Source organism: Pipistrellus hanaki, assembly GCF_964339955.1.
Source record: "Pipistrellus hanaki genome assembly, chromosome: 3".
NCBI classification, from domain to species: domain Eukaryota; kingdom Metazoa; phylum Chordata; class Mammalia; order Chiroptera; family Vespertilionidae; genus Pipistrellus; species Pipistrellus hanaki.
In genome coordinates, this window is record NC_140505.1 from 72,819,541 (window position 1) to 72,843,114 (window position 23,574).

A 23,574-nucleotide genomic window follows, 5' to 3' on the forward strand; every position below is an offset into this window, starting at 1 on the left:
TCCTTCCAGCTCTAGGTCACCTGTCCCCTCCACCTTCTCTTTGATAAAGGTACTCTCTCCCTAGTATGGCCAGTAAGTCCCTTTGCTTGCTGTGCAAGACCTCCTGTTTGGGAAAGATCTGGAGGTTCCTGACCCATGTTAATACTCATTTGGAAAAGGAACATAAGCCACACAAAAATAGTCTAACATTGGAAATAATCAGATCAGTCATGCAAATTAATAAGAACATAAGGTCATATCCCAACAGAAAAGAGTGCAGTCTCAGACAACAAAAGCTGCCAGAAAGAATGGATTTTAAAGGGAAATGAAAAGACCAGCCTGACTATGGACTCCTTTAAAAGCTATTAATGTGATTTGCCGTCATGTATGGATCTCCCGGGCTTTGTTGTTTGGGAGGTAGCCATTCTCTGTACCTCACAGCAAAGTATGAGCTTTCCTATTGAGTTTTCTTCTAATTAAATTAGAAGAGTAAATAAAACAAAAGACAGCAATTTTTTTCAAAGCACATGCTAATCATTTATTTAAAAAAGAAGAGTACAGCATTGAAGGAGCCAGTTCTATAGTGCAGAACTCATGAACATTAGGGGCAAATATACCAACACCAGATGATAAAGCCTCCGAAAGCACAGAAGCACATATACCCACAAGGTTTTCAAACTACATTGATTGAAGATGTACTTGCAGCTGGTTTTCTATATTTCTTCTCCCCCCCCCCCAAAAAAAAAAAATACTTTCTTACAAGTTTCAGTCTTGAACAAAGACAAAAATTGCATGAAACAATTGATATGACTTCATACACATCTCACATATGCTCCATGGGCTTTGTTATATTACCAGACATGCTGCCATTTTATCTCTGCCATCTGGTTTTCTTACAGCCTTAGAGTCATGTAAGTAAACATTCATGATGAGGGGGAAAAGGGTAATTTTATCTCATATCTGATATATGAAGAAAAAACTGATTAATTTTTATTTTAAAAATAAGATGTAGAAAGATGGGATGGGGGACAATAATTAGTTGGCAAATCTATTTCCAGTCTTTGGGTTCTACTTCATATAAGTAGACAATGGGGGGAAATAACCCAGAGCCTTTCTGCAGATCCACGCGGGGTTGGTTTTCAGTATATGCTTCAATATGCAAAAAGCCTTTTCTCCAGAAAACTCAGAGGGTTTTATGGATAAAATATAAGCACACTAAACTTACTTATCCTCTACATACAAAACACCCTTTCAGGTTCAAGCAGGAAAACAAAGTTAGAGATTTGGTTCTGCAAGGAGCTTCAGGTATTATTCTGCATAGTTAGGCCCAGGTTTTTGTCAGGTATGGAAGAATTATTTGGGCTACATGGAGGAGACTGGTCACTGAGCCTCTCTGCTGTTCCAAGAACCCCCAAAAACCATGCAGAGTCCTCTTTAAGTTCTATCATTTCCAGATGTCACCTAACTGAAGGCTTTATTGGGTGTCCATACTGTCCCTAGACCCCTGACAACCCCACCCTGGAAGAGCCTTATTTCAGGAGGGAAATGCATCCTATGAGGCAGACAAATCAGGGCAAATATATTAAGTCTCTAGTGTGGTAGAACTATGAGAATACTACTACTAAGCAAATATACTTTTGATCCCCTTGCAGGTATCTAAACAAGTAGAAAATAGCATTTTTTCAACTAATATTTTACTTCTCTCTTGCCCTAATACCTAAATACAATAGTTTAGCGGGGTACCTGGTCAAAGATAAGATCATAATTCAGAAGGTAACCATCATTATAGACAAAAAGTTTCTGTTCGAAAGGGTGATAATTAATGCTCTGCACATTTTCCTGCATCTTGTGCATGACAATGTTCAGGTTGCCCTCCCTGCCTGTGTTTGTGTCAAAGTAGTAGAAAATCTCCTCTGTTTTCGTGTTCAGAGTACGGGTGGCATACAGAACCCCACAAACCATGAAGGCGTTAGAAACAGATGGCTTATACTGCTTGGTCTGCCAAGTTTCTAGCACCGTAAGTGTGGTGTCATTGAGCTTACTAATCACGATGTTACCAGTGCTGGCTTCCGTTGAATAGATCACCCACAACCCATTCTCATCTACAGCCAGATCAATATCTTGCCAACCAACATTAGCATATGAAAAGCGGTTATTAAAAGCAGCATTAGGGAGAGCTTGAGTCACAGCAACCGTGTTGGTGGTCAGGTTAACTTTGGCAATGTTGCGGGTGTTGTACCAGTTGATATACATGTTGTTTTTGTAAACTGCTGTCCCACTACCTTGACCATACAGAATCCGGTACTCTCGGGGGTTTGTATACAATAGCAGATCATCCAGTGTGTTATGGAGTCTGTAATATTCTAAGATTCTCCCATCTGGATTCAAAGGTGCCACCCAATACAGCCCTTTGTCTGGATTCTCAGGAGAATAATCCCGACCCCAGGCACCATACTTGTAAGCAAACCCTCTCCAGTTGAGCTGAACTATAACAGGTTTGCTGATGTTCACCACACCACCGTGATCACATGTCCCTAAACAAACAAGAAAACAAAAGGGCATTCTTAGAGAAAATGAATGACAAGATACAAACAGTTCATTATCCTAAGAACTAAAGGAAGGCGTAAATAGTTGTCTTGTTGGAATTAATGAGAACAGTGGTTCTAATGGAGAAGAGCCAAACCGTTCTCTTGGTTTCAGGCTCAGTGCAAACCTGCTATCAGCTCCACAGAGAACTTACCTTTGTTTCCATGGATTGGCTCTCAATCTGGAAAATAGAAATATTGAAACTGCCCAAGATTAGAGGGGCTGCCCAAAGACAGAAACTGGGGGTTTGGGGAATTTAATATATTTTCTTCTATCAGAGAGTATTTTGTAAGTAGTATTTTATTTCCTTTTTCTTACAGAGAAATCAAGAAAGCAGGATCATCCTAGAATCTTACCCTGTTCTTATAAAGTCAGAAGGTGCCAGGGTCAGGAAGAATATGATGAAGGAGAAGATTGTCCCAGGCAAGTCTCCTTTCCCTTCCCCTTTCTCCCTTTACCTGGGACTCCAAATGCATATCCATACCCAGTACAAGACTGCCCCAAGCTAATCTTAATGGAAGAAGTTTTAAATGTTTTAAATGTGATATTTTAAAGATACAGAAAGATGGTTCTATAACAGTAGGATTTCAGCCTTTAGAAGCCATGGGTATTATTTTAGGGAACATTGCCTGCTCTGTGCCCAAAGCATAGCCCATCACATAGAGCACTTGGTAATTTTCTTGCTGCAGAGTTATCACCTGTGTTCTACTACACCAACGGTCGCCAGCCGGTGGTCTGCAGATCACTGGTGGTCTGTAAGGTCAGAAAGGCTGGTAACCGTTGTACTACACCACGGAATGACAGGCAAGTGCCTCATCATTCCCGTTCTATTCTGTCGTTGTCACAAAGTGTACAATCAAGTGGGACCAGACTCTCTATCCCCTGTAACACTTGGGTGAATGACTCAAGTCAGGCTGGATAAATGGCCCTTTACCTTGCATTTCCTTTAAAATGCCTGTGAGCCCAAACTGTTTTTGAGCTATAAAATCTATATGCAACACTTATGACTTAACCAGAATGACCTGTCTATGGGTCCTATGATGCTCAACGCAGGAGCTGCCCCCTGGTGGTCAGTGTGCTCCCACAGAGGAAGTGCTGCTCATCTGAGCTAGCGGAGTGGTGTGGCTGCTTTGGCACTGCTACATCCCTCAGGGTGATGTCAGACTGCCAGGTTCCGGCCCTATTGGGCCAAAACCTGGCAGTCTGACATCCCCCTGATGGACTTTGGATTGAGAGAAGACGCAGGCCAGGCTGAGGGACCCCACCTGTTCACAAATCCGACCGTATTTTTAAAATAATTATTCAAGAGTTGAACACATATTTTCTGGGCTCTTAATAAATACCCTTAAAAATGGGTGAGATTGTTTCTTGGATAACACAAAAAACACAAACTTCAAGTACATTTTAGGACATTTTGCCTCATCCTGCTGCCTGGAACAGAACAGGTGGGGAGGAGGGAGCAGAACCTGAATTGCTGGCTCTGGCTTTAAATGCTTGGAGGAATGGGGGAGCTTTGGAGAACATATGAAGTGATCTGAGCTCCAAAGAATTGCCTGTGGTTAGCATTGGGGGAAGGGGGGGGAAGATCAGCAAAACTTTGCCTCTGCTTCTGAGTCTCTGCTTCTGACCCATTCTCCTCCTTGTGAAATGTGTCTCACCTCACTCAAGGACAGATCAGAGGTGAAACCATTACTAGAAATCCTGCTTTTGTTTTTCCAATGTGCTGGTGCTTTTTGGTCCCAGAATTAAATATGTGCTCCTTAAATGCTCTCATAAATCTGCAGTTGGTGGGAAAGCCAGCCAACCATACAACAGGTAGAGAAATAAAACCACTCTGTACCCAACCTCAAATAATTTTGCATATCATTAAGCAGAACACAGTCGTTGGTTTATTTTAATAATGCATGCACCATTTCATAAATAAAAAAGCAACATGTGTTCAGCCAAGAGACTGCTCCCACTAAAGAAACAATAAATAAAATTATGAATTATTATTTCTTCTCCTAAAAGTGATCTCTCAGATGAATGCTTGTTTGCTTTTGTTTATGAAACAATGCATAATTATTAAAATAAAGTTAGTGGTGTGTTCAGTTTAATGATAACAAAAGTATTCGAGTTTCCATATGCTACAAACTAGATTTTCTAGTTAAAATACCTTCCTGAGAACGTATTTATTTAACTACCTTTCACTCTAAGGAAATGAAAGAAAGCTGCTTTTTTCTTGCAGGTTAGAAGACTTGGGAATTGTTTGCTTAATTGAATCATGCCTTCCTGGAAAGGAAATATCCCAAACCAATAGCCACAAAATATTTTTTAAAAATTTATGATGCATATAACTAATTCAATCATCACCATGGGGTTAACGATAATAAACTACTCTGTCCTAGATGTGGAAATCCTTATATATGAAGGAACCAAAATAATATTTTCTTTAAAATCACTACCACAACTAGCAATAATAATAGTAATGTCTTATCACTTCATATGTTGGCCAGGAAATTAAAATTATACCTGGTATAAATATTAAAACTGTATGAACTTAAATCTCTTTTTCTCACCTCCTAACCATTCCTAAATAATCTCCTGTTTGTTGTTTTTGTTTTGTTTTGTTTTGTTTTGTTTGCTATCTTTACTTTATCCTCTTCTCCTTTGGGCCATTTTTAGGATGCTAGCTCTGGTGATAAGTGAATGCAGGGGAAAAACTAGGCATTGTTGCCAATACTACAGATGTGATTATAGCCGTGCAAAGTTATGGTGGACTTCCCTGGTTCCTGGCAGCAAACACTCTTGGAAACAATGCTGAAACTGACAGTCAGTACCCACTGCTCATCCAGCCAAGCCAGAGTCCCAACCCTTTCCCTACCTACTCACCTACCCTAAGCTTCTCCTCATCCCTCCTATATTGACACCCCTCCTGGTCTCTTCCTTCATTTCAGGAGTATGTTAGAGATACTCCATTCCCTTCGTTACCCCTCCATCCCAACTTTACCCTGCTACTGGCATAACAACCCATAGCCCAGCCATGTCACAAGAACTATGAAAAAACAATGGATCATTTTTCATTTTCTACTATAAGAGAACACAGCATAGAACTGAGAGCAAAAGTGCCCCTTTAGCTCCTCCACAAGTAGGAAGAGAAGGTAATTTGGTATTAATCTGGTTGATGAGTTGCTGGAACTTTCTTGTCATTCCAGGAGTCACCTCTCTCCTAGAGCATCTGTGGAAGGCAGCCTGGCACAATGAAAATATTACCAGGCAGATTTCAATTCAGTCCTGACCCCAGTACTTACTAGCTGGGTGTCCTTGAGCAAGTTACTTAACCTCTAAGAAAATACTAATACCAACTCTGCAGGACTGTTTGGAGAAATAGAGAAAAGGTAGGTATGTGTAACTCAGTGAATGGTAACTATCACGTTACCAGTGAAGGTCTACATGACTATCTCCCTTTGTATCCCCCTTCTTGGACAGTGGTTTTATACCCATCCTGGTAACCCCAGTATTCAGTACTCAGAATAGGACCAGCCCTACAGTGTTTGTGGAATAAGGGAATAAAACACCAATCAAATCTCTCAAAACCAGTTTATCTACTCTTATTGATAAAATATCAGCTCTCTTTCTTGCTATATATCTGAATTTTTTAAAGACCCTGGTGTTCACTTCCTATCACATCATACAAGGAACCTCTACACAATGGTAGCCTTGACTGGTAATCTCTTCACCATGTAATTCATTAACTATTGCCATGACATTCTGAAAATATCCTGGGAAGCCACATGATGAAACTTTAAATTCTGTAACTTGGCTTTTTTAAAGTATCATGGTTAGCACTTTTATTTAAAGCCAAAGATTATATACCTGCAGAAGAAACTTAATCTTAGTTTCAATGTGCTCTCTCACCTGGACAAGTGAACTCTGAGCCAAAAGGAAGATACAATTGACTTGTGAAAATAAGGCAATTAAAATGGTAATAATTATAACATAATTAAAACTAAATTGACTCTGAATTATTGGGTATATGCTACCCAACACTGCTCTTCCCCTAAGCTTGTGATTTTGGCAGGTCACCCCAAATCTTTCACACCCTAGTCAGTCATCAACCATTAACTGAGCGCCTTCCTGTGTCAGCACAGAGCCTAGCATTTCTGAGCACAATGGTACTCAACCCCTGAACATTTCCATCACATTTTGCCTACACAGTCATTTAGATTCAGGGGGAAACAGAGAGACAGAGTCAGTTCTTTTCAGGAAGAAAAAGTTAATGAGCAGAAGGCCAATTATTTTAGATTAGGAAGTTCTATGAAATGAAGCAGAAAAAGATGCCATTTGCAGCATAAAGCAAATGTAAAGTGCACTTTATTGAACCCTCACTGCATGTCCTGGTTCTAAGACCAAGCTAACCTCGGGGATAGCAAACCCACAGCTGCAAGGGAGGGGCCAAAAGGCACAGAATGACTTCAGAGCTGAGACTTGCATGCATGCTCTTTTGTTCAGTGCAGCTCTGCAGTCCTAACAGCGGAGAGGCCAGATTTTAGAGTCCCATAATAGTGAGGAACTTTAATTAAAGTCTCCACAGGCTCACAACTTGGTGGAGCCTGGGGATTTTTCAATTCGGCATTATCAACCAATCCAAACAGAAAGAGAGCAAGTGAAAGAAATTGATTTAAAAGCATGACAAAAAGTCGGTTTAATATAAACATCATAAATATAATATGAACAGAGCTGAAGGAGGGCCAAGTGGCTTGGCTCGGATCCAGGTTCAGCCAAAGTTGTAGGAAAGTGAGAGGAAATCTGGGTCCAATTTGTTTGAACAACACAGCTGGGCTGGGATGGCTGACAAAAAGTCTAAATGTGAGGACCTAGGGGAAAGTTCTGGGAGAAAATATTCTAACGAAAATAATCCAACAGACTCACTTGTTTCCTCTTAGATACTAGACAGTGTTCTTTCCCCCACAATCATTGCCCTTGAGTTATTGATGCCTGACACTGTCGGTCCTGAGAGGACCAGGAAGGGAAGGGCCTTGCATTTCAGCCTTAGCTCTGTCACTACCTATGTGTCCTCACCATCTAAAGCCCCCTCCTCTGAGAACGGATGGGCCTGGGCTAAGTGGCCTTGAATGCTCATTGCTACTCCCAAATGTCCTCAATCTAAGGGATGCATAGGAGACTGTGCCAGAAAAATCTATCCCTTTGGGAAAATTTGCTGAGGTTAAAAAAAGAAAGAGAAGAAAAAGGAAGAAAGACTTGCTCAGGTATTATCAGGGGGTATCAGTGCTTCGACTCTTGCTCTCAAGGAGCCCTTGGTGGCCTAACACAACGAGCGCTCATTTACAATGTACGTTGACATCACTGCTTCCAGACCCAACTGAGCCTCACTTTGTTACGAAGGCCAGACAAGGCCTTTGTCCTAAACCCCCTCTGTATGTCAGACTGCCACAGATTCCCAACAGCAGAAGGAGCAGGACCAAGAGGCTTAAAACCATGGCAGCATCTAATTAAAGCCTTAAAGAAGCCAGCCACACAGTCAAGGACCCGGAAACTCGGGGCCTAAAAGGAAACAGGCTTGACAATAGGAATTAATGAAAATAGCAAAAGCTGACCGTTTGATGCAAAGATCCAGTCCTCATTCAGACAGAGATGCTCGAGGCCTGTAGCCATTGTTTCCCTGTGACAAGGTGTCTCTAAAGGACAGGGCTGACTGCCGCAGCACAGGCTGGCTTCGGTTCACCCGGAGGGATGTGCTGACGCACACAAGGATGGCACTGCCTTTGTTCGCAGCAAGGTTTTCATTTCGATGATCCTCGTTAGTAATAATAACACCCGCCAGTGTTTAAGTGCCGATCACAGAGCCCTGAGCCCCTCAAGCGTTGTTTCATTAACCCTCACAGCAACCCTGCAAGGCAGGCACTACTATTCTCCCATCTTATAGTGAGGAGATTAAGGATCTTTTCACTGTGGTCACATAACTGGGAAGTTCAGGTCTTTGGAGACCCAAAACCATGCTCCTGCCCCCTACACTCCACTGCTTCCATTCACATTCACGGGGTACTTTCGGAGCACCCATCTCTATGCTATACTTGATCCCAAGTGTGATTCATTAGAGATGCCACCTCTGCTCTCCAGGAACTCAGTCCAGGATGGACAACAGGAGACACGCACAAGTACAGGACTTGTGGGGCCTCTGGTTAAATCCTCACTGAATCCCAAGAGACACTATACAGCAGGTGCTCAATATGCACTTAAGAGCACAGAGAGCCCTCGCCAGATGGCTCGGGTGGTTGGAGAGTCATTCTGTGCACTGAGAGGTCTGAGTTTGATTTCCCATCAGGATACATACCCAGGTTGCAGGTTTGATCCAGCAACGGATGAATGTTGTTCTCTCTCCCTCTCCCTTCCTCTCACTCTAGATTCAACTCATAATCCCAGCTCATCAGCTAAAGGAGCTAATCAGCCTTTACAACCCACAGAGCGAGGAGGCCATGCAGATTCCAGACCCTCTCACAGGCCCCTGATAGCAGCTCTGTCACCGAGGGATGTTTGTCCTATTAGTAAATGCAGAGGGGATATATGTAACATGTGAACTTTGCTTTAAATCAACTCGTTGTTTGTGCTTTTCCTCTATGAGCTCCAGAGTGTGATAGTTTGTAAAGCTACTAGGGAAGGAGATCTAAGACATGGAAGGGTAAACTCAGGATGGCAAATGCCTTCCTTGCTTAGGGTTACAATCCAAATCCCTTCCCCACTCCACTCTAGGCTCCTGGGGGCCTGGCTCAAGGGGTAGAAATGTGGCATGCTTACCTGGAGCGGGAGGAGGGGGGGCAACAGGGATGTGTACATCTTTAGAGTCTTCACATTCCTTCAGCTTGTTCTTCAGCACCGCGATTTCCCGGCGAATGCTAAGGACATTGTTTTTGTCCAGTGTCTCCAGCTTCTCTACCAGGAGAGTCATATTCCTTATCTAAGAAAATAAAAATTCAGAGCGACTTTATATTATTGTGCAATTTCTTTCATAAACATTCCGAGGCTGAATTTGTCATTTAGTGAAACATTGCTAGAGAATACACCCGAGATTCTCCTGAATGGTTTCATTTGGAAGAATACATTTTATGGTTTTGTGTGAATGCCTGTCAGATCTCAGGCAGATGTGTGTGACAAGGAGAAAATGGCAACGATTTTAACAGCTTCAATAATAGAGCACAGGCTCAGTCTAAGCACCCACAAATGTCCATTATTGTTCATTTCTAATAACCTCCTCCTATAAATTTGTGTTTACTTCTGTTGTATCATAATCAAGTTTTTAATGAGTGGTGAGAGCCACAAAGAAAAACAACTTAAATTCTAAAATATGTAACTAGAATTCTCAGTTATAGCCTATGTCATGACTGTGCTAGTAAATTCTCATTGATATAAATTACTCAACCATGGTCTTTATCCAGAGAGTTTAAAAGGCTTCACTAAAACATATTCAGAAGAGCCTCCCTTCAAAAGGGTTGCCAGTATGTAGAAATTCCAAGAGGGATCAAGGACTACATGATCACCTAAAAGGAGAAACAGATCTAGTAAGTCCAAAATCAGGTAAATTGTGGCTTCTAGTCCCATGAGGATAAAACCAGAACAGAGAAGACACTTGGTCTATGTTGTCCATAAAGTTGTTTCATGTCATCTCCTTTCTAGAGACATGTAAATGCCATTGGCTCTGGCGCAGGACCCTGATCATTAGTTGACACCTGCTCCTCAGTTAATATGTCCCCCTTGTGTTTAACTTACCATCTAAGCAGAACACCGTATATCACCTGATCCTGAGAGAGTGCAGAATTAGAAGTCGGGAGAAAGAAATCTGTACATCTACCACTCATAACTGAGAACATTTATTACTAATACACTGAGAGTGAGTTCACCCCTTACCTCTATTGCTAGCTGGTCAACAATTACTGAGCTTCCACCAAAAGTTTCCTTCAGCCGGATGATCAGCTTCTCCATCTCCTTCACTTCTATCTTGATCAGTTCAAAGTCCAATTCAGTGTAAGAAATAGAATCCTTTTCCATGATCTCTACTCGGACAGTTAGGTTTGAGAGTTTCCTTTCATAAATACTGATTAACTGGACATACTCCTTGACCTAAAATGGAATAAAATAAAAAAAATCCCAAGTCAGTTCTCAGAGTGGGATCATACAGTCTTCCTCTACTACCACACCCTTGGGGGCAATTTGGTTGCTGTTAATCATTAAAGAAATGGATCAAAAATATATCTCACAATATATTTTTTCATCTAGCCAAATCAAAACTATAAAAAAAAATATTACTACAATTGGGGAGGTGGATTTTGCACTTTTATAGACTAACAATAATTTTGTTTCAGAATCATCATTTGCAAGTATATTTTCATCTTTGAATTAATATTTGAAGATATCAGCTCTCCAAACCAAACTGTTTGAATCAACTCTCCCTTCAAAGCACATGCTCTAACTCAGGGTTTCCTAACCTCAGCACTATTGACTTTTGGGACTAGATCTTTCTTGTGTGTTACAGGATGTTGAGCAGCACCCCTGGTCTCTAAATGCCAACGGCACCCACCCATCACCCAGGTCTGACAATCAGAAATGTCCCAGAGATTGCTAAGTATTCCCTGGGGGCAAATTCACCTTCACCACCACTACCACCATCTTTCTCCATTTAGACCCACTGCTCTAGAAGAAGAAATGCACTAAGTACAATTCTTTCCTTGGTCACCATATGCAATGAGTTTTGAGCCACTCTGCCTTTTATAAAATGGCATAAAGACTTAACTTACTACATAGAATATGAATGTACATGCACATTTCATTAAGTGTATCCATATTTATTCCAAGAACTTATAATTGCAATCAGACCTTAAAATTACACATTTGTTGCATATGTTTAAATGTCTGATCATTAAAATACTTTCAAAAATTCCCTTGGTATTTTAATGTATAATAGGAATCGCCAAATGGATATTTCAATAAACACAGTTGGTTTTTTCTGTTTGATCTCTAAAAGAAATGCCATGGTTTGGGGTTTTTTTTTAATTTGTTTTTTTTTTTTTCTCAAGAATCTGCTCATTATAAGTTTCTGGTTTTACATTCTTTTTAAAAATTTGAACGTAAGTGATACTTTTCCCCAAACCATGCTAATGTCAAGTAGCTGATCCACAGTGCCTGGATAAATTCAGGGCCAGCTGTTGGCCTCTAATCCTTGTAATGCTAAAGGCAGCCCTAATTTCTGTCATTTTAGCCCTTCCACTTAACCCCGCTGTGCAAATTAGTATAGACTCATAGGCCGCAGACCTAAAGAGCCAGGGCTTCAGGCGGAGAGGATTTTAATGAAAGTTGAAAATGCAGCCGTTGGCACTGCTCATGTATCTCCTCGGGCAACTGATGCTCACGGCCATCAGATGTGCCATCACCCAGAGGATGATCAGGCTGGTGATATTTTGGCAGATAAGGAGGTTAAATATATACACATATATATGTATGAAACCTAATAAGCGAGCCTCCAAAGTGCAAACGCAGATATACGGTAACCAGGTTTCAATTTCTAAAATAAAATAAAATAAAATAAAATAAAATAAATTCTACATAAAACCTTGCCTATAATAAAATAATAATAATAATAATAATAATAATAATAATAAAGTGCCAATCCATTGCAGAAATGAAAGTTTGTGAAATGAGTAGTCCTGCTGGCATTTGGCCTTGCCAACTCTTAGAACAAATGAAACACCCTCTGCTTTCCTGGAACATTTTGGTGGCACGTCGCAGCTGTTGTTCCACAAAAAATGAATGACTCAACTGTCATCTGTGCTGAATAAAATGCGGCTCTCTCTGAAAATCAAGGCATAACTTGGAGTTTGTTTGCTATGAGAATGTGTGGTGTGCCGGCACTTGTTCGGCCGCTAAATGAAAGGTCTCTGGAGATCTGTTTGGGGAAAGTTTAAGTTCTTTCAGCAGAGACTGTGTTCAGGAAAACTGAAATCACCCATGGAGCTCTGGAAGACAGGGCAGAATTTGAAGATGAGCCAGAAAAACTTCACAGTCTGAACTTTACTAGTCCAAGTGGGTTGTTAGTATAAACCTCTCACACATACAAATCCTTAATACTGAGATGGCATGGAAAATTCTGAGAATATCCAAGCTCTCTGGAAGCTACAGTCTTAGCTGAGGCAGCCCAACTTGCCCTAGGATGTGCAGAAAAATATGGGTCTAGCCTTAAGGAGATATATCCCTATGTCAATATCTCTACCCAAGGCTCCTCCTCATCACTGCAAGTTTGAAGATTCATCTATGCTGGCCTTCAATTCAGAGCGTCCATTCTTATATTTATTGTACACATATTATGTCATTGATGGATTCTAAGAATCAAAGTTGATGTTCTTGCACTGTCATGGAGGCGGTAGAGGCTCCTGCTACCTCAGCTTTGCTCACCAGCTATGCGCCCAGCTTCTGGTTGAGTGGCACTCCTCTCTGTGGGAATGCACTGACCACTAGGGGGCAGCTCCTGCATTGAGTGTCTGCCCCCTGGTGATCAGTGCATATCAGCGACCAGTTCTGTGGTTTGGTTGATTTGCATATTAGGGTTTTATTATAATAGATACTAGAGGCCTGGTGCATGAAATTAGTGCATGAGGGCACAGGGGTGTTGTCCCTCAGTCCAGCCTGCACTCTCTCCAATCTGGGACATCCCTCTCACAATCCAGGATTGCTGGCTCCCAACTGCTCACCTACCTGCCTTCCTGATTGCCCCTGACCGCTTCTGCCTGCCAAACTGATCACCCCCTAACCACTCCCATGCCAGCCCGTTTGCCCCCAACTTCTCTCCTCTGCCGACCTGATCATCCCTAACTGCCCTCCCCTGCAGAGTTGATTGCCTTCAACTTCCCTCCCTTGCAGGCCTGGTGCCTCCCAACTGCCCTCCCCTGCTGGCCATCTTGTGGTGGCCATTTTGTGTCCACATACAGGCAGGGTCTTTGACCACATGGGGGCAGCCATATTGTGTGTTGGAGTGATGGTCAATCTGCATATAACTCTTTTATTAGATAAGATAGAGGCCTGGTGCATGAGTGGGGGCCAGCTTGTTTGCCCTGAAGGGTATCCCAGGTCAGGATGGGGGTTCCCTTGGGGCATGGGGAGGCCTGAGCAAGGGGCTAGTGGTGGTTTGCAGGCCAGCCATACACCCTGGTGACCCAACCCAAGCGAGGCCCTGTTATCTGGGATATATTTTCTTTCTACAATTGAAATATTGTAGCCTAGAGCTGAGCCAAGCTTCCTGCTCACTCAGTGGTGGTAGCAGTTTCTGTTTGGATTTGTTTACCTTTTATAATTGAAACTTTGTAGCCTTGAGTGGAGGCTTAGGCTGGCAAGGGCAGGAGGAAAGCTTGGCTTCCTGTGTTGCCAGGGAAACGCCTCCCTCCTGCTCTCTGTGGCTGTAGCCATCTTGGTTGGGTTTATTTGCAAACTCCCTCTGATTGGCTGGTGGGCATGGCTGGTGGGTGTGGCTTGTGGAGCTGAGTGATGGTTAATTTTAATATTACTCTTTTTATTAGGTAGGATGATGATATCTTTCAAAATAATGCAATGAGATTAAATGAGCTTGAATTGACCATCACAACATATGAAGCACCTCAGAGTTACACCCACATGAACTCTAATCTGACCAAATCACTTAATTTCTTTAAGTTTTAGTTTCTTCCTATAAATTGGGGATAAAGGTATCAAGATGCAAGATTATTGTGAAGACTACAGATAATATGTATTAAGTGGCTAGCATAATGGATACCCAATAAATTACAGCAATTATTAAAGAAATGATGATTTTGTGTGTTTTTTTTTTCAAATCTGACCTTTTAATTTATTATATTTCACTGCACCAAACATTGCTCAATCAATGTTGCTTGTTTATGAGTTGCCTAAATGTCTTGCAGGCTGCCTCAACCTTATCATGCATGAAGAGCTATTAGCAAATGCTTGATATTAAATAACTTGTCCCCAAAGAACATAGCGTTCTAGAGAAATAAAATCCTAAGCTACCCTTTGTGTCATCCCCTTCCTAAGTATAGTCACAAGAGGACAAATTATAAACAGCAGAGAAGTATAAAACGCTTTCAGCATCTTAGACAGAGACATAAGTCTTCTCTGTGTTCTGGCAGATAATGAATCAATGTAAGGCAGTGAAAACCCTTTTCTACTGGTCTGCCCAAATGGGCATTCCCCCAGGCCTCTAGATAAACGGTGATTTCCAAGGCAACCTAGGGACAGCTATAATAATTCACCTGGAAACTCAAAAGCTCTCAGCTGAAGAGATAACTTTGGGTTTGAAGGCATTAGTGACCTACTGCCTCTCTTCTTGGGACTGCACTGGAGGATGGTAGCAGGATAGCAGAGAGGAAATAGAACTGGGATTAACCAGCCAGAGAGCAATGACCTTTATTTTTATGTCTCTTTACCTTTATGAACCTGTTTCTCCCTCCCTAAAATGGGAATGAAAACATGGGCCTCTCTGCCTTGAGAGTAAAATAGAAATGGGAGCATTTAGAAAAGCACAAACATAACATTAACATTATTTTTATTATCAACTATCACACCTATCTAATATGCAAATCTCAACAGGAAGGACTATTTCTTTCTTAGGCCTTAATCACAAATATCTTTAGGACAACTTACTGACATTTTCAGAACTAAAAGTTTCCCCGTCTACTCTGAACCCCCTCCCTGCCAATTATTAGCAAGGCAGATGCCACCTGCCCTCGCGCAGAATTGGAATTAAATGCCCGGTATTCACAAACTGGCAGGCTCCGTGCTCCCGGAGCAGCATGGGCTTCACACTGCCCTTCACACTCCTGCCAGCAGAAAACATGCAAATCAGGAGCTTGCACTATTTCAAAGCAAATGACTCTTACTGAAGAGATCTTTACCTAGGATTTTCCTCCACTTGTTATGTTTTTATGCATAACTTCTTATCTGTACTTGATTATGCTGGAATAAGGCTATGAATATTAATGGTTGGAATTTATAATTTAGTGCTATGCCTTTTCTGCTGATTAATTCAAGGACATTTTATTTCTTAAAAAGCTAGGTTTCTGGAGTTGTCAAAGACATTTTCCTGGACATTCATTTAAATTTAGAATATTTATCTACCAATTCAGGCTGAAAGCAGGATGCCAGCCTCACCATAATTTCTGTCTTAAAGGATAACTATGCTGGATATTGTGGTAGCTAAACTGAAATGTCCCAGGGAAACTTATTTTGAATCTTGCAGGTAGGCCAGAGCTCCTTGTAAATTAATGGATTTGTAATTAATAATGTATAATGTGATAATAGCCTAGCGTGAACTTCACCTGTGCAGAAAATGGGAGCCTTTCTAACTGATTTTTAAATTGGCTAAAAAGGCAGAAAGGGTCAAAACTAGAATGCCAAAAGGTAGAAAGGGTCAAAACTGGAGTCCCATTGCTCCAGCCAGTTCGGAGGAAGGCAGGCCCCGCAGGACACCCTCCTCCACTCGAGGAAAGGGCTAATCAGGGGTGGAGTCAAGGTCTCTACCCGCTGAGTGACCTTTTAGTCTTGATTCAGATTCCCAGGAAGCCTTAAGTTTTGGTCTGGACACATCTCATGTCTGTTCCCACTGCGACAACAGACGATAACCACCAAAAGGGGGAGAGGAAAAAAAAAAAGTAAATTGAAAAGAGGAAATAAGAAAATAAATAAAAAGCTTAAGAAAGGAAGGAGTATAAGAGGCAGAAGATTTGGGGGAGTGGAGGAGGAGAAGGAAGAGGAAGAGAAAGAGAGGGGGCCTTCCAAAAAGTAAGAGAAAACCAAAAAGAATTTAAAAAAAAAAAAAAATAAGGAAAGGGAAAGAAAGATGAGGAGGAATGGACAAGGGAAAGGGCTGAGGCAGAGAGAAAAATGTATAAAAATAAAGGGTGGGAGGGGGTAAAGGAATAGGAATAAAAAGTGAAAGAAAAGGAAGATAAAACAAAACATGAAAAGAATAGAGGAGAGGAAAGAAAAGAAAGCAAAGCTGGAGGGAAGACCAAGAAGAAGACCAAAAGGAATTAAAAGCAATGGAAAAACAATTATAGACTTGGGGTTTGCAGGGAGAGCCAGGCCTCTTTCCAGCTGCATGAGCACTGCAATACTGCTGTGAGTGTAGCCATGGAGTGAAGAAGCCCCAGCCCATGTCTCCCCTCTTTCCTCCTCCTGTAAAGAACACCACAGGCGTGCTGTAAATAAACGCTAAAGCCTCCAGAGGAGGCAAACATGCTCTCTGTGATGCCGTGAAGAACAGCTGCTTAGAAAGTCCTAAATAAAAGTGTTCTGTGAACTAACAACAAAAGCAAACTCAAAGATACAGACAATAGAATGGTGGTTCCAGAAGAGAAAGAGGGGGGGGGGGGTAAAGTGGGTAAAGGGGATCAAATATATGGCAATGGAAGCAAACTATACTTCAGGTAGTGAGCATGCCATAGAGTGCACACATGTTGAATTATAATGTACACCTGAAAATTACCTAAGGGTGTAAACCAATGTTATCCCAATACATTCAATTTTTAAAGTATTCTGTTTTGGTTGTTTGTTCTTATTAAGATATTGTTGGGAGAGGGGGAAGTGCTTACTTTAGAAAGCTCTCTCTCAAACCTCTGGGAGAGGATGCGTGCTGTGAGTTCCAGGTGTTCCATTCTGTCCACAGGAAATGTGGTGTCTGGCAGGGCAACCGAGCACACGCAGGTCCCACGATCATCCTTGGAGCCGGTGAAATTGGAAAACTATAAACAAAAATAAGTTCGACATCAGTAATAAGCTGAGAAATGAGCTTTTTGGCAACTGGAGTGACAGAAATTGGCTTGTCAAAAGACTGCTTAGAGGCAAGCAAGTGAAGTCCAATACATAAATGAATAGGATCATAGAAACAAGCTAAAACTACCATGAGTCACGGGCAGTAACTACTCTTAGCATTTTTGCCACATTCCCACCTGTTGGGCTAAAGCACTGTGTTAGCCACCTTTATCTAAAAGAAGATTCTCCTTTCTGGAGGAGCCTTACCGAAAATTATTACTGCCCTTATGTAAGGAAAGGGAAATAATGAATGAGAGTCCTAAATTTAAATTCAAATTCCACCACTTATCTGACAGGACTGTGAGGGGCAATAGATTCCTTAATGGTCATTGTAAGCCTCCCTACACACGAGAGCAAAGGACCAGAAAAAAAGCTTGCAGGATACCAGGAGTCAGACCAGACAAGGAATGGACACTGTCCTGAAGGCACCTGATCACACATCTGCACTCCATCCGCATTCCAAACCACCACCCCGCATTCAGCCCCCAAACCCACTGAGTGCAAAAGTTTCCCGCCAATGACTGCATATAAGGATGAAACGCCAGCTCCTGGGCGCTGCCACCAGTACCCAGTGTCCCCCTGGCTCGGTGCTGGGCAGCCCTTCCCTTGGATATCCCATTCCCTAACCCCTTTCCCTAAATAAAGTCAGTTTTTCTTTAGTCGCCATCTGAGATGGCTATTTAGCCTACCGCACCTGTCACTTTCCTTTTTAAGTCTCAGTTTCCTCTTCTGTCAAATAGAGATAACCTACTTCCCAGGTTGTCCTGCAAATTAACTGCTTGTGTAAACCAAGTCCGGGGCACACAATAGGTGACCAGTACATGTTACTTTCCTTTTCCTTCTACTAACTCATTTTCTTTTCCTCACCTTCACCCAAACCCCAACCCGACCCTTCTCCCCGCTCCCCATAGGAATGAGAAAAACATCAAGGATATGGGTTACAGTGAAAATATACAATGCAAATTCATATCCTCTCTTCACCTGGGAAATGGTATAATTAACATCCTTTAAAGTGAAAAGAAACCAGCCATTTGTTAAAAACTGAACAATGTATGAGTTTGAAGGTCTTGTGCAAATTTTTTAAGTTTTCCAGCTTATCACTTTCAGAAAAGCCATTTTAAAATATTTGATGTTTCTTTAAAATATTCAGGCTCACACTCTGTTGCCACTGCATATTTTAAAATGACAGGTTTGAAAGATGTGGTTTTCCTTTTGTCCCCTTTGAACTTCCCCAATGGGATCCTGCCACAATTAACATTTTTTATCGCTGCTACTGCTTCACAGAGTAACTCTTGGCAGCCACCTGGCTGTGCCTTCCAGTGATCTCATCTGCCCGCGGGCCCACAGCTCACCTGTGGACCTCAACCCAAAGTATCTGCTTCTAAAACTATCAAGAGGAGAGCAATGGTTGCAGAGTGTGAAATATACCCAGGCTACTCCTCGCAAAGTTTAGGAGGTCATTTGGCTGCAGCTAAGGTTGTGAGTTCTATGCATTTAATGCCCACCAACCTCCATGATTCCTAAGCAAGCTGAACCTAGATGCTTCTGTAATCAAGAGTTATTCCATCAGTGATCTCTGTCTTTTGCATATATATATATATATATATATATATATATATATATATATCCCAAACTCCCTATGCCAAGTAAATTCCTGATAATTCCTCAATTTCTTTTTTCCAATCACACCCACACTTATAAAAACCGAAGAATAAGGAGGAAGGATGAGCAAGTTTATGCTGAACACCAGCGCTCGGAGGCAGGGAATTGAAGGGTCTTTGCCAGGATGAATAAGGACTGGACAAGCCATACTGGGAGCCTGTCACAGAAGCCAGCTTCCCTGGGAACCAGCTTTGTAATTCCCTCTGAAATAGAAAGATTCCAGCTCAAGCATGCCAAGCCTTTTACAGAAGGACCAATATATCATGGGCTTTTGAAGAAATAGCTTATTATAATAACCATGCCAATAAAAAAAAAAAAAAAAAGTCTTACTTTGCATTTTGACAAGGGAAGGTTAATTAGCGGCCCAAGGCAGGGTTGGACCATTTTTCGAGCTCTGTGAAAAGCTCTGTCAACCCAAAAAACACTGCAGGTCATCAAGCAGTCTCAAACAATCAACTAGAAACCACGAGCTAACAACTTTTCATCCTGAAGTTCACCTGAAAGGCAGGCAAATAATTATGAGCCCTGCTGACAGTCATTCCACCAGCTTCTATGGAACATCTCTGTCCCAGCGCTGCGGACTCCCCCGCTGCCATCCTGCTTATCATCAGCCCGGCGTGCTCAGCTGACATCAAAATGGTCCATAAGTTTGATCAGTGTCTCCCATTAGAGATATTTTTGCTCCTCGCATTCAAAGACAATGAAGCTAATGGTGATGGGTCTCTCTCTGTGGTGAATGCTTAAACTCTCTCTGTGTGTGTAATATGGAGAATGGGAGACAAAGGCAAGTGCTTGTCCCTTTAGTTATTGGGAAGGTCTGTGATTCCCCTTGTGGAGGGCAAATAGGACCCTGACACCTTATATTGGAAGGCCCTAACTCAGCATGTGTTCGGTTCCCATTTACTGGTGTCTACACGGTGCCAGGCTCTGTGTTAGAGGGAGAGACAAGGGAATCAGGCTCATTTTCATGGTGAAAGCCTCCGTTTTTTTCAACAACCTCTTATCCTGATGACAAAAGTACATGACTCATTCCCGTTCCGACGCTGCCAGTTACTGTGTGGAGCAAAGCACGGAGCTTTTTCTCATCTGTGGAATGAGGACCCTGATGGCGGCCCCTTCATTGGAGGGCGGCACCGGAGGCATGTGGAGTGCTCTGAGCACTACAGCGGAAGGTGCGCCTCACATTTGTGATTCGAGGATGCAATTGGCTCTAATTAGCAGCCAAGTCTAAGTGCCTGTGAAGATTCAAGGCATAAGATAATGGCACTCCACATTTTCAAAGTACAGAAAATGATACATTTGGAATTTGCTCAATGACAGTCATGAAGGGGTTTTCCACCATTTTCCAAAGAGCTCATCAAGCTGACAGCCGGCCCTAGAACACTGGGCTTACCGTGGGAGAAACACCTTGCTGTCCGCTGTGAAAAAGAAGCTGGCTCTGTAATACTGACTCACCAGAGGGAGAAAAGCAAACCAGGAAAGAAATTAAAACCTCTAACCACAATTTAACTACCATTTCTTATCTATTTTTAAACATCCATCTCCTTATCAGATAATAGGCATTTTAGATTTCTCTGTTTCTTGACCTACATTTTATTTTTTCTTATTTTGGCTAATCACCTTACTCACATGTTGATTTCTGATTGGTGGTGAAGTTTCCAAATAAATTGTTATTGTTGTCTCATTTAAAAAATGTTGAGTTATAATTATCTCCATGAAAATCATTTAATTAAATGAAATAAAATGATGCATCTGGTTTCTGGCTACAAAGAGTATTTGTGCATAATCTGGATTCCCAGAGCACTCTCCCCTTAAAAATAAGCAGTTTTCATCTATCTGCCTTGAAAAGACAGAAAGCTGCATAGAGAGAGATGGTGAGGAGCATGGGCAGACAGTTTGAGCTACAGAACTTGATTGCTTGGTGACCTTAGCCAATGGCTTCACCTCTGTAAGGCTTGTTTTCACATCTCTACAATGGGAACATTGATTTTATATACCTCTTAGGGTTAAATAAGATAATATATAATATGCACTTAACATAGTCTTGGGATTTTTTAGGCACCCAATGAACACCATTGCTGCCATTTCTATCTGGGTCCTATTTTAACAATAAATCTGTACTGCCTATATTAGCCCTGGCAGTAAAACAAAAACAACAAGCAAAAGTCTTTTCCTCCCCTTTTCCCATTGGCCCTTCCATTCAGACATGATCGCATAGGACCTGACCTGTGAGTAAAGACCGCAGAAATGCAGAAAACGGCACCCCAATTCACACCGGAGCATGGAAAGCCTAGGTTTGGCAAGGCAAAGCTCCTACCGAGAGGCTCAGAGCTGATGTGGGCAGAGAAGTGAGGAACTGCTTCTTGCCCTCTCATCTCTCACCCCACCTGGCCTCTTTCTACTTCTTTAAAGAAGGTCCATAGGCCTCGTTCCCCAAAGAACTGGGCTCACTATGCGTTCTGTGATGTAGCCTCCAGCTGGACCGGATTCTAGTGCATGGTTTGCTTTGTTGCTACTTGTGTTATTTTCAACTAAAAATGGCTCTAGAAATTCCCTGTAAGGAAGATTGAAAGAGAACTATTACTCCTCTGGGGAAATATCGATGTGTAATAAGACTTTCCTAGAGGCCAGCGTCTCCTCCCCCGACTTCTGTTGCCCATCTCCTTTACAAACCAGGCTCAGAGAGACCGTCGGGGCTCCATGAGAGAGCACCGTGGCTCGCTCTCCCTCCAGGGCTCTCCTTCACCGTCCGCAGGGGCCCTGCTGGGCAGGACATTAATCGGACAAGCTTCTTTGGAGCCAGCACAGGCGGGGCCCTTTCCCTGGCAGTTCTCACAGAGGAGAGAACCTGGGCATCTCTTTTGCGTTTGGAGCGCCCCTCCCATCCCTCCTCCCGCTCTAGAGTGCAGCCAGGTCAGAGACCCTCTTTAAAGCTTAGATTGTTTCCTGAAACTCGCCTGCTGGAGAAGCCAGGTGTCATCTCTCTCGCTAACAATTTAATTATTTCACCCGGGTTTTAATTCATTTCCATGGCGCCTAACAGTTAACAAAGGGAGTCGTAAATCTTTGAGAGTGCTCAGGTCTAGCCATCCATGAAATTATATACAGGTCCCCAAAAAGCGAGAGGAAGGGAATGAATGCAGCTCCCAGACTCTGGAGCCTGCTCACCTGGGACCCAGAGCCAGAGCGAGAGCCTCTGCCTCCGCTGGAGCCTCCGCCTCCGCTGGAGCTTCCCCATCCGAAGCCTCCTCCTGAGCTGAAGCCTCCGACGCCTCCGCTCTGCCTGGAGCTGGAGACACCTGCACCGAAGCCAGTGTCAGTGACCGGCAAGGGGCTGGGGGTGGGACTAGTGGTCACCAAAGCCTCTGCAGCTGGGCCGACGAGGAACAGAAGTGCTCCTAGGAAGGGGAGGCCGGGCTTCATCTTGTGCTGTTGGCTGGGGCAGCTGGCTTCTGCGCGGAGTCCAGGGCCTTCTTATAGTGCCCCGTGGGGACTTCCCCAGGGCCAGCCTGTGGGGAAAGAGGAAGCCACCAGGGAGCACGTGACAGCCCTGGGAGGGTCAGGACATCCAGGAACCTGAGTCGCCTCCACACCTTGTCTCTGAGCCCAGCTCTGGCAGCTGTGCCCCTTGATCTGGGTATCTCCTTCCAAATATTAATTCAAATGTGCTTTTGCAAGCCTCGTATCTCATTTCCAACATGCTACTTCCTTGAAAGAGGCCATATCAAAGTAATCTTTGTGGATAAGACAAAGCTGGAAGGTCCCAGGAAGGAAAGGCAACCCTCAGTCCTCGGCCCAGAAGCCACGTTAGGGGCCCCTTTCCCTGAATGCTGCTCTCCAGAGACAGGCGGGGAACTCGGTGAGAAACTGTGACTCTCCCCGGGGTGTGATTCCCTCTTCAGCTGCTACTGCCCGGGTTCTCTGACCTCTCCTTTGCAATGTTCGCTTCTACAATAGATCACTTGGTCAGCAACCCACACCGAGGGAGGGACCAGCAATGTTGTGCTCCCCGGAGGCTCCGCTGGGGCTCTGCACATGAAGCCCTCACCACTGTGGCTCCATGCAGGAGAACGAACCCCAAGAGGAGGCTGCCCCAAACCCAGCAGTTACTCTCTCCAGAGCACTCTGCCTGAGCTCTGTTGTCCTAGGCTCTCCTGTGAGCTGGCCTGGTGGTCAAGGGCTCAGTGCTTATTCACCATGAAACAGAGGGACAGGAATGGTCTTTAGGCTCCATTTGTACCTCTCCAACATTCCACACATCTCTGTGCCCTCTGCCTTCCTCCCTGCAGAGAAGGGTGTCGGCTGGAATACTAAAAACTAGCTCTGTCACTCAGTGGCCTTTGCAAGACCTTTAGCCCCTTTAGTGTTGCAACAATTTTAAATGGTTAGAATTAAATAAAATGGTATAATGGGGAGTTGTTCAGAAGCTTTTAAGTGTGATGCAAATGTCAGATTTTTGTGCTCCTTTGTTGTTGTTTGTTTTTAATTCTCTAAAGCCTGATT

General features: G+C 42.9%; 1 protein-coding gene across 1 annotated transcript; it reads right to left on the reverse strand.

The window, feature by feature from the left end:
* Positions 1-497: 497 nt before the first annotated feature.
* On the reverse strand, positions 498-22,513 carry OLFM4 (olfactomedin 4). The gene is made up of 5 exons (XM_084876559.1): positions 22,240-22,513; positions 17,190-17,339; positions 10,468-10,680; positions 9,361-9,520; positions 498-2,513 (listed from the first exon to the last, which is right to left on the reverse strand). Exons 1-5 carry the CDS (start codon positions 22,492-22,494, stop codon positions 1,711-1,713), a joined length of 1,581 nt encoding a protein of 526 aa, XP_084732685.1. The 5' UTR covers positions 22,495-22,513; the 3' UTR covers positions 498-1,710.
* Between the last annotated feature and the right edge of the window lie 1,061 nt (positions 22,514-23,574).

Excerpts from the sequence above, each read along its gene's own strand:
- OLFM4 (XM_084876559.1), bottom strand. The coding sequence starts at position 22,494 with ATGAAGCCCGGCCTCCCCTTCCTAGGAGCACTTCTGTTCCTCGTCGGC. Across the intron at positions 17,340-22,239 it reads GCTCTGGCTCTGGGTCCCAG|TTTTCCAATTTCACCGGCTC; the intron begins GTGAGCAGGCTC and ends TTTTGTTTATAG. Across the intron at positions 9,521-10,467 it reads TTGACCAGCTAGCAATAGAG|ATAAGGAATATGACTCTCCT; the intron begins GTAAGGGGTGAA and ends TTATTTTCTTAG.